The 12179-nt window shown below is 37.4% G+C and overlaps 1 protein-coding gene across 1 annotated transcript in view; it reads right to left on the bottom strand.

Annotated features, from left to right (window-relative positions):
• The window catches only part of LOC133610069 (homeobox protein Meis1), a 227423-nt gene extending 219923 nt beyond the window's left edge, over positions 1–7500 (bottom strand). The window contains exons 1-6 of the mRNA XM_061966131.1: positions 6703–7500; positions 5611–5831; positions 4666–4807; positions 4476–4526; positions 4264–4314; positions 2771–2917 (exon numbers count right to left, since the gene is read on the bottom strand). Coding sequence (XP_061822115.1) covers positions 2771–2917; positions 4264–4314; positions 4476–4526; positions 4666–4807; positions 5611–5831; positions 6703–6714 — 624 coding nt within the window. The 5' untranslated portion in view covers positions 6715–7500. The remainder of the gene's footprint in view (positions 1–2770; positions 2918–4263; positions 4315–4475; positions 4527–4665; positions 4808–5610; positions 5832–6702) is intronic.
• Positions 7501–12179: the final 4679 nt, after the last annotated feature.

Genomic DNA, 12179 nt, shown 5'->3' with positions numbered 1-12179 from the left:
AATCACACACACACACACACACACACACACACACACACACACACACACACACACACACACACACACACACACACACACACACACACACACACACACACACACACACACACACACACACACACACACACACACACACACACACACACACACACACACACACACACACACACACACACACACACACACAGCCTCCCCCAAGCCTTGCCATTCAGCGTCTCCCAGCCACATACGGAAGGTCCACGGATTTAAATTATTTAGTTTTATGTCCAGCAGTCCGACTCATCCCTTAGTTGTCCTCTTTCTAGACCTGCGGTGCCCAAATGTTTGGCCTCCAAGGGCCAAAGTTGTTGTTTTTTTTAACCATGCAACAGCACCGTGACTGAGAAATGTAGCCTCATGCCGCCATATATAAATATTAGGTCATAAAGGTCGTCACACATCGTGCCTAATTCAACTTTAATGCACATTTTTCACCTCAAAACATTCAAAAAGCTCATTTTCTGCAGATTCTGGCCATTTCTAGGCGTTCTGTAGCCAGCTACCCCTACATATTTCATCCCATCGCTTTTGAACTTTTGGATGCTAAATGTCGTAGCATTTCGGTTTTCATCACAAGACGTGGCGACCAAGATGATCCATCTCCATAGAGTGTCAAGAAGTCACAACTTTACCGTAGAGCAGGGCTCTCAAATTCAAATTCAAAACGCCTGTGATTTTTTTTTTTTTTTTTTTTTTTTTTTTTTTTAATCTATAGATTTGATGATAAAAATAAAAAAATACAACTCAGTCACCGGAATTTTACCATAAAATTGACTGTTTTTTTCTTTGCACACCAAATTACTTCAAATTGAAAAACTGCACCACTGTTTTCATGTTAAAATTCTGGTGACTTTTTTTTTTCCATCTATGGATTTGATGATAAAAAAAAATAAAAAAATACAGCTCAGTCACCAGAATTTTACCATAAAATTAACAGGTTTTTTTTCTTTGCACACCAAATTACTGCAAATTGAAAAACTGCACCATGTTTTCACGTAAAAATTCTGGTTACTTTTTTTTTTTCATCTTTAGATTTGATGATAAAAATAAAAAAATACAGCGCAGTCACCAGAATTTTACCATAAAATTGACTGTTTTTTTTCTTTGTACACCAAATTACTGCAAATTGAAAAACTGCACCACTGTTTTCACGTAAAAATTCTGGTGACTTTTTTTGTTTTCATCTATAGATTTGATGATAAAAAAAAATTAAAAATACAGCTCAGTCATCCGAATTTTTTCAAAAAATATACTGTTTTTTGTTTTTTTTTGCACCAAATTACTGCAAATTTAAAAACTGCCCACTGTTTTCACGTAAAAATTATGGTTACTTTTTTTTTTTTTCATCTTTAGATTTGATGATAAAAATAAAAAATACAGCTCAGTTACCAGAATTTTACCATAAAATTAACTGGGTTTTTTTCTTTTTACACCAAATTACTGCAAATTGAAAAGTACACCACTGTTTTCACGTAAGAATTCTGGTGACTTTTTTTATTTATTTATTTTTTACAATAAAATCTACAGCCATTTTGTACAGTGCATTACTGTAAACTAAAAACAAACAAAAAAACACTACCACAGTTAATTTTACCGCAAAATAATTTATCGTAAAATTCCTGTTTTTGCAGCGCATTACTGTAAATGGAAAAACGATGCCATTGATAATTTTACCGCAAAAATACTTTATCGTAAAAGCCACGTAAAATTCCTGTTTTCGCAGTGCATTACTGTAAATGGAAAAACGCTGCCACGGATGATTTTACGGTACATTTCTGGCTGCCATGTTTTTAGTTATATCTACTGATTTTTATTTTTTACAATAAAATTTACAGCCATTTTCTACAGTGCATTACTGTAAACTAAAAAAAAAACCCAGTACCACTGTTAATTTTACCGCAAAATTCTGGCGACTGAGCTGCTACTTTATCGTAAAATTCCACCTAAAATCCCTGTTTTTGCAGTGTATTACTGTAAATGGAAAAACGCTGCCACTAATGATTTTACGGTAAATTTCAGGCTGCCATGTTTTTAGTTATATTTACTGATTTTTTTTTTTTTTTTTTGTCATCAATGATTGTGCAGCTTGAGTGAAGTCAGTACGAATGCGTGTTACCCTTTGGCGGGCCAAACAAAATAACACGACGGGCCAAATTTGGCCCGCGGGCCCCACTTTGAGCATCCCTGATCAAGACACTTTTATGAAAAGAAGAGCCAATAAAAATCTGCATGATAGCAATGAACTGATATCTGTATTTAAAAGACGCTATAAGGAAAAATTCAATAGGAAACACTGCAAAACAAACCCTCTCAATCTGTGCACAAAAAGGGAGTGGGTTATGGAGAAGGGGGGCTGGGGGTGTGGGGGTGGAGGGGTGTACACTCTCGATGAGCAATGTGCACTCATGTCTGAGGAGAAACACCGACAAGACGCCTAATGAAGCGTGCAGCGGCTCCACAGTGGACAAACTGCGAGGGACCGGGGCGTCTCAGCACCCTCGCACCCCGCTGCCGCTGCACTCTGCTGGGCTGAGCGGTGAGGGGGTGGGGGGTAGTAAATTAAAATTGACAGGAAGGAGGTCAAGTTTATAGCGCCATCTTGGCTAATCTCACACCCGGGGTTCAAGTCTTAATGGGCCAATAAGAGCCACATTTATTCAGAAAACGTTCCATTCCGATGGAGACTCTTAATGCATGCAAATAACAGCCGAGCGTGTGTGTGTGTGTGTACCTGGTCGAGGGCCACGGAGGACCTGGTGATCTCCTCGCTGTCCGACTTGGAGCCCCCCTCGCGGTCGTCGATGACCAGGTCGATGGGCATCTTGCCCTTCAAGCAGCTGATGTACCGATGGCAGAAATTGTCGCACAGCTCGTGGACCTGGCAGGTACACGGACGGGAGAGGCGTCAATAACAACAACAACAACAAAAGGCACAACAGTAATAAAGCACGGGTGTACCAAAGGGTGGCCATTTGCAGCCTTTACTGCTTATTTTGTAACGGGGCCCACATTTAGTCAATGAAGCCACGTTGCACTTCTAAGTTTGTAGTTCTACTAGATCACATATTTGGAGCTAAATTTCCAGCATAAAAACAGCTATGAACTGAAAATATCAACACTATACAATATTAGTCACTATAGAGGAGACCGAACCTTTTCAGTATCATGGCCACTGATTGGCTCAGCCTCAGACAGCGGTCCTATATTGCATTCAAGTCTGTTATTTCATGCTTAAAGGGCTCTCAAAATGTGAAAAAGTGATTAAATTTAACAGCGCTAACCGAGGGTACCGCTATAAACACCAGAGTGAAATTGCAGCAAAAAGTTGGAACATAATGACAAAAAGCAGATATGTTCATTTATGTCAATATATTTATTATTTCTAAGCATTTTGGATTGATTTTGGTGCAAAAATGCAAAAAAATAAAGCTTTGATTTTTATTAAGCGGACATTCCAAAGGTGCTGTGTGATCAACACAAGGCAGTGGAAACACACACAGATTACACAGAAAAGAACAGTTGGATTAGAAAAAATGACTAACAATATTTCCAGAATATAGAACTTTATGAACATGAATCATTTTTCAGCCAGCAAAATATCATGTTAATAAGTTCAAAAGTTGTTTTCATGAATGCAGATGAATTTGATTGCATATGCAAGTGTAGCTTTTCTTTTTTTCTTTACATGTCAAAACTTCTTTTTTTTTTATTGAGATCACGTGACTCCCCACGCCAACACAACACCCCCCTCCCACGATGGAGATATCGCTGGAAATTGGCAGTGACAAGGCGGCTCGTATGCGCCACGACGCACTCAACACGCGTGTAGTAAAATAAAAAAAATAATCAAATTAAATAAAATAGAAATAAAAAACACCACATCAACCGCACCAGAATGACGTGTAAAAAAAAGGTAGACACTCGAATTTTCATGCACTTTTACTTATTTTTTTATTTAATTTTTTTGCAAACAAATACAAATAAAGCAAAGCTTGCACAATGCGTTACGATTATTAATTTTAATATAATAATTCGCATGCAAGGAAGCCGATCTATCCCCCCACCTCCTCCCCCCCCCCGGAAGGTCCAGCATGCACCGGTGGTTACAAACGGCGTCGTGATTGATTTGAACGCTAATTATAAGCGACGAGCAAAACAATACATTTATGCAAATTAAGCATGACTAAAAGAAAAAAAAAAAAATCCAAAAAAAATTTGTCTTACCTTTTCCAGCTCCAGCAGGTGAAACCGTAAAACCTGAATGGCTTGAATCATCTGCGGAGATTGAAATAAATTATTACAATTCAAATACTGCACAAATTACACGCAAAGATTGCATGGAAACACTTTCCAGTGACTAATGCTATTATTTTTTTAAGTGCTGCATGGAACACTCCAAAGTAACACAAACCGAAAATAAAACATTTGTTACTCACCAGATTATCCAGTTCTGGATTCGATGAAAATAAAGGTTTTTCTGCACGGATCTAAAAAAGGGGGGATCCCAAAAAAAAAAAAAAAAGCATGCATTTAGAATATAACTGGAGGGAATTATGATGAATAAAATATGTAAATTTAACAAAAAAGCGTGCAATTTAAAAACATTTTTTTGGGGTAAATGTTGACCTGTTTTGCAAACACCGCGATGTCTTCGTTGAAGGACTCCGACGAGCAGACGTCTCCTCCGGCCACTCCGGGCTCTCTGGGGGTGCACGTCGCTAATTCACATTTCTCGAAAATCAGTGCAAGCAGGGGGAACAGAGGGTGCCTGCACCAACACACACACACACACACACACACACACACACACACACACACACACACACACACACACACACACACACACACATTTTTAGAAGAAAGAAGAAGCATGCACACATTACGCACAATAGCAAATGTCACCGGGGAGAAGAGCGCCGGGGTCAAGACGACTCCAGGCTGGATTTAGGCAGCCATGCCACCCCTCCCTTCTTTCTTGCAACAACTCGCCCGTGGGGAGATGCATGCAGAGAGGCTGCAAAGTGCAACACGAAATCTGTATTTGTGCTTTTTTTTTTTGCACTGGAGTTTGTGTGCATTGCACACACAAAAAATATAAGAACGCAAGATCGTATTCCATGGAGTGCAAACAGGTTGAAACACTCCTATTTAATAGTTTATCAGTGACTAAACAATGTGTAAAAAAAAAATGTTCTCTAACTATCCATAAATAAAAATGACTTGTTTCATTCAGCATGCTGCTTATTGAATTTGTAAGAAGGCACAGTTCATTCAATTATCTACAAAAAGCCTGTAATTATTCCACTTAAATGTGAAAGAGGTCATTTTGTCAAAATTAGGACTATACAAGTGTATTCCGATGAACATTAATAACAATAATAGGTGGTGGTTGAAAATATGTTGAGTTAAAAAAAAAAGCACACAGAGCTCCAGTGAGTGCCAGCGACTCGCCGAGCCACTCTACGCCGTCAACCCCTCACCGTCCCCGGGCAATGCGCGCAGAGGACACCGCTGCCCTTCCCCATGAGCCACAAATTTTGTTTTCTTCTTCTTTCTGCCACCCCCTCGTACCCGTATATGGCGTCCTTGTCCCTCTTGAGAGCGTCGTTGACCGACGAGCCCATGCTGGGGGGCATGGTGTTGGTGTGGGCCGTGTGCGGGTACTGGTGCGTGTGCAGCTGGGGCCCGTGGTTGAGGTGCACGGCCTGCATGGAGCGCGCTCCGTGCGGGTCTCCGTACATGGTGGTGGGGATGCCCACCCCGTCCATCCCGTAGTGGGGCAAGTCTTCGTACTGGACACACACACACACACACACACACACAACTTATCATACACGCATGTATTGAAAAAGTCAAAGTTTGTCCCCTCAATTATAATGAAAATTATAGCACTTTTTTTGAGTATTTGCATAAAGAAAAAAGAAAAAATACTAACTTAAACATATTTCAATAATGCCATGATTCGATAAATTAAATCTTGTAATGGTTTGGACTTGATTTAAACTTACTTCAACATACTTTTGTATAGTGCGGCTCAACATTAAGCTTTTTAAACATTTTAAATATTACAAAGTTTCTGCCTGCAGTCTTTTATTTGTGCAATGTTATGCCTAAAGAAAATACAAAAAAAAGGAGTGTTTGATTTAATACACCAAACAAACCAAAAGAGGCTTCAAAAGTGACAAACAACAGCATGTCCATTTTGAAGGCATTGAGGTACCCCCCTCCCCCCCACCACCACCACACGTCGGCGTGGGGGGTACCAAAGTGGACGTGACAGATTTTTGCACCAGGATGTGCAAATCAAATCATTTGTCGTCACCTCATGACTAAATATGGCCTCGTTGGCATCAAGCTTATGCTGGAGGGACTTTTATTTTGGAGGGGTTAGGTTTGGTTTTTGGGGTTACGGGGGGTGCAAGTGTCGTCTCGCATCTTGGCAAATGTTGGGATCTGGTTTTGCACCAAAGACTGCCAGAAGTCATCTCAAATCATGACTAGTTTGTGCAAAAAAAAAAAAGGGCTTTATTTTGGTAAGTTCAGCAAAAGACAACAAAATGTGTCCCAAAAGTGACAGCACAAGACTTTTGTAGGCGTGGAGTGAACTTTTAAAAGAGTGGTTCTAGTTCTAGTTAGTTCTAGTTAGTTAGTTTAGTTACGTACCCTTTGCGCCATAAGCCTCGCTCCGGGTTCGGGATTTGAGTCCACTTAAATCCGCTCCACAGCCAGCCTGACGAGCAAATTCGCAACGCAAATCCAAACAAAAAGGCAGGATTTTTTTTCTTCAACAAAAACAAAAACAAAAAAAAATCCCAGTTTGGCTTTTTTTTTTTTTTTCAAACTTCCAGCCAAGTAGCGGTGCAGCCTGCCAAGTTGAGCCCGGCCAAGGCGACTCAATCCTCGGCTCTCCTTCTGTGGACGCACCGGTGGTCCGAGTCCAGCAGCGCCCAATTAAAAACAATAAAAAAAGTATTTAAAAAAAATAAAAAATAAATTAAAAAAAAGAAAGCTTTAATGGAGACACCCGGTGACTCTCATGGCTGGTCTCCGTGTCTCTGCGGGGCTGCTCGGTGGGTCCTCCTGTGCGCGGAGCTCCGCTGCTGGGGTCGACACCGGCTCGGCGTTTCCCGGGAATGAAGCGTGTCTCCTGGCTTTGGTTTACTGCACGCTCCCGCGGCTTGATTTACTTATGCAAAGACAGCCCGGAGGAGCTGAAGAGCAGCAGCAGCAGAAGCAGGAGGAGGAGGAGGAGGAGGAAGAGGATGAGGAGGAGGGCTCATCCTGAAGGCTGGGGCTTTTCTTAAAGGAGCCACGATCGATTTCGGGCGTGTGCGTGCGTGCTGAGCACCGGTGCACGGTTTGGACCGGACTGCACAAAACCGGAAGTAGTGGTGGCCATAACAGGTCGTCACAAAGAGCTGGGCTGCAGCAAGTGGTGGGGGGGAGGGAGGAGAACCAGAACCAGAACCAGAACCCAAAGAGCCCTGCAACCACTTCAGGGTCAAACATGGCTGCACAAAGTGGATAAAGGCAGTAAAAAAGTATTCTAGTGCATCAGGAGTTTTGTCGTGTATAATAAGAGCATGCATGCGTGACATTCTTGCAGCGTGTGCACACCGAGCAGGTCCAGTTCGGCAGGTTCTGGGGCCTCCTGGAACAAACTTTTGACCCCCCCACCCTCAGTCCTTCTTCCTGCGCGGTGTGTTTGCGTGACACCTTTAATGTCGTTCAACAAAGCATCCATGCGTGAATAAGGTGCACTGAGGTTGGTTTGCTTTAAATATGCAACACTTTAATTGGCTGCTTAATTACGCTCTTAAGTCACTTTTGGTAAGCAGTTCGTTTAAAAAAAAAAAAAAAAAAAAAAAAAGTTCCGCTGGTAACCCCCCTGCTGCAGCCGGGAATGGGTCAGTCCAGCCTGGCCGCTGCTGGCCAATGACAGCCGGGCTCGGGTGGCTCGTTGGAGGGAGGGGCTCCCATTGGCCGCCGCACTGATCGATGCCCGAATGATTGATCGATCGCCGGGAGGCCACATTGGCGAGGTGGTGCAAAAAGCAAACGTTACATGGAACACTTTTAAAACTTTAGGGGGGAAAAACACCCTTTTTTGTTAACTTTGAACAAACTAAGTAAAACTATATTAAAAAATGACATAGTTTGCTCAATATTTAATAATCCATGTTTGCTCAACATAACTTCAAATTAATAGTACGCTCCACTTTTTCCTAAAGTGCCTGTATTAGAAGCATTTTATTAATTATAAATGACAACTATTTTTGAATACAAACTCATGTTTATTCAAACAATATAGTTGTAAAATATAAAAAATGCTAATATTTACGGCGGTGTGCGTATTTCAGTGCGCTTGGGGGTCTTCCTGCACGTCCATCCACCCCCTCGTATGAGTTGCACGGCGCGGTTAGACTCTCCACGCTCACCGGGACAAAGTGGAGGAGAGGAGCCCGGGATGGTGCGACCAGACGCGGGGAGACACGAGCATGCGTGCGGCGGTGCACCTGGACGAATTTTGACCCACTTCAACAAAGAGTTCTAATTCACTTTCTGCTTGTTTTAATTATTTCAAATGCGTCTAAATGAGTATATTTCCCTGTGTTTGCAGTGGAATCCACATATTTGCAGACATTAGCATACAAGCGGCCCCTATCAGCACCTGGCCCCTGTAAAGTCACACCAGAGGCATCATGAGGTCATTAGGCTTCAATTAGCGCCAATAAAACTTCACTTTCTCTGCTTTTAAACAGGGGCGTCACCAAGAGGGAGGGGGGGCTCGTTTTAGGGTTACTGCAACACAATGAGTCAACAAATGTTGCAAATAGTGTGGACAAAATGTGTTATTTATTTGTTTGTGTGCATTTATTTTAATTTTGCATTTTTGTTGGTGCAGGGCAAACATTTTTAAACGTGCTGAGATGTGCAACAGGCACTTGTAAAAAAAAAAAAAAAAAAACACAATAAAAAAAAAATGCAATTTATCCTAAATTTTAAAATACAAATATAAACACTATAGTTATTAACAGTTTTAATAGTGAGGTTGGTCTATTTTGGACTAATATTTCCACAATACACTATTAATATGCTTGCATTAATAAATGGTGACGTCAGTGTGAATATTGAAACAACATGTTTTATTTTCCCAGAATTTTCTGCAGTTTTTACTTAAAACAGTGTGAGTTTCCCCGTGCTTCTCACACACATGAATACTTAATCATGCGCGCCTTCTAGCGGAGCTGTTGGGTATTGCAGCAAAGTGAGTAGAGGCGTGAACCCACTGCAATGGAGGAGTGAAAGCGCCCACTTGATAAGGTACACATGCACATTTGTTTTACATGATTGTAAATTATATTTGTGGATTGTGGCCACATACTGAAAAGTATGCTATGTGTGGGCCATTTCCATATTGTTTTCTATTATTAAAAAATAAACCTTAAAAACATATATATATATATATATATATATATATATATATATATATATATATATATATATATATATATATATATATATATATATATATACTGAATATACATATTATGTATATATATATATATATACATATATATACATATACATATGTATACATATATATATATATATATACATATATATACATATACATATGTATACATATATATATATATATATATATATATATATATGCACATTTATACATATATACATGTATATGTAGATATATACATGTATATGTAGATATATACATGTATATGTACATACATATATATATATATATATATATATATATATATATATATATATATATATATATATATATATATATATATATATATATAAATAAAGATACAACTTTGTTTCAGTTATCTGCTATAGGTGACTAAGTATATTATTAATTAATAGTTTGAACATTTCAGCTTTTTTTCATTACATTCCGACTTTTTTTGTGCTCTTTTTGCCTTAAAATTGTACTGTTGCTGTTTTTCCCCTGCAAGCATATAATAATAAGAATATGATTGTGTAACTGCATTGTGACTTTGTGAGTCAAAAATTCTGACTGTATGAGAATATTAATGTTCAGTTACACATTTAACAGTGTTTATTATTGTTGTAACTTTTTGAATTAATAAATTCATGAGTTATTATTTTTATTTTTTGAATAAACCAACTTACTAAACTTTGTTTAAATTCTTATTGTAATTTATTTTAATTTCAAGAGCTTCTAATATTAAGTAGGCAGGGGCCATTTTGATGTATTTTGTATTTATTTTTATTTTATATAAAAAAATGCTAAAACATAAATATATATATATATATATATATATATATATACATATATATATACAGTGTATATATATATATACATATATATATACATATATATATATATATATATATATATATATATATATATATATATATATATATATATATATATATATATATATATATATATATTAGTATATAATTGTATTTATTTATTTATTTTTTAAAACAAAACTTTGTGTAAGCTCTGTGTTATAGGTGAGTAAGTATATATTATATATTATTATTATCATATATTGTTATATTCCACCCATCTTCTACCGCTTGTCCCTTTCGGGGTCGCAGGGGGTGCTGGAGCCTATCTCAGCTGCATTCAGGCGGACAAGTCGCCACCTTATCATAGGGCCAACACAGATAGACAGACAACATTCACACTCACATTCACACACTAGGGCCAATTTAGTGTTGCCAATCAACAAAAAAGTGAAAATTATTTTTATTTTTACAGTAATGCACTGTAAAATCAACCGTAGATTTTATGGTGAAATAAATCGCACCTCAGTTGGCAGAATTTTAGCGTAAAAATAACAGCGGTAGTGTTTTTTAAATTTACATTATTAAAAAACACTAACAACAAAAACGCATTCAATTTTACGATAAAAAACGGCAGGTAGGTTTCTAGAATTTTACTGTAAAAATAACAGTGATAATATTTTTAAACATTTATGCAATGTAAAAACGACTGTAGATTTTACGGGAAAAAATGCAGCTCAGTGGCCAAAATTTCACTGTTAACATAACAGTGGTGCTGTTGTTCCGTTTACGGTAATGAAATAAAAATAACAGTAGTACAGTTTTTCAGTTTACATTATTGTACTGGATTATACTGTAAAAAGAAACGCTGTTAATTTTACGATAACAAGAAAAAAACATCTGCTATATTGCCAGACTTTTACTGAAAATATAACAGTAATACAATTTTTACAGTAATGCACTGTAAAAATTACTGTAGATTTTATAAAAAAAAAAAAAAAAGCTCAGTCGGTAGAATTTTAACGTAAAAATAACAGTGTTACCTTTTTTCAATTTACATTATTATACTTAAAAAAGGCTGTACATTTCACAATTAAAAAAACATCTGCTGCTAGAATTTTACTGTAAAAATAACAGTGATATATATTTTTTTCAAACACTGTAATGCACTATAAAAACGAATGTAGATTTTACGGTAATAAAATGCAGCTCATTTGCCAGAATTTTAGCGTAAAAACATCAGTAATGCGATTTACAGTAATACACTGTAAACAAATTGATGATTAAAAATACATCTGTTAAGTTGCCAGAATTTTACTGTAAAAAAACTGTGGTTAAAAAAAAAAAAAATTCACAGTAATGCACAACAACTGCAGATTTTACAGTAAAAACAAATGCACCTCAGTTGCCAGAATTTTACCGTAAACACAACAGTGGTGCTGATGTTCCATTTACGGTAATTCACTGTCAAAACGACCAGAGATTTTTTTTTTTTTTAAATAGCTCAGTTGGCAGAATTTGACTACAAAATAACCGCAGTACCGTTTTTCAATACACAGTAACTTACTGTAAAAAACGTCTAAATATCATGAAAAAAACCCATCTGATATAGTAAGTTGCCAGAATTTTACTTGAAAAAATAACCGTGATAACGTTTTTAAAAATGTACAATAATGTAGTGTAAAAACAACGACTTACAGTAAAAATTGCAGCCCAGTTGCCAGAAATCTACTGTAAAAAATAACAGTGGGTGCTGTTGTTCCATTTACGATAATGCAATTTTAAAATGACTTTAGATTTAATGTAAAAAAATAAATAATAATAATAAAAAAAAATATATCTATATATAC

This window comes from Nerophis lumbriciformis, linkage group LG02 (genome assembly GCF_033978685.3).
Source record: "Nerophis lumbriciformis linkage group LG02, RoL_Nlum_v2.1, whole genome shotgun sequence".
NCBI classification, from domain to species: Eukaryota; Metazoa; Chordata; class Actinopteri; order Syngnathiformes; family Syngnathidae; genus Nerophis; species Nerophis lumbriciformis.
This window is presented reverse-complemented; position numbering and strand designations above follow the sequence as displayed.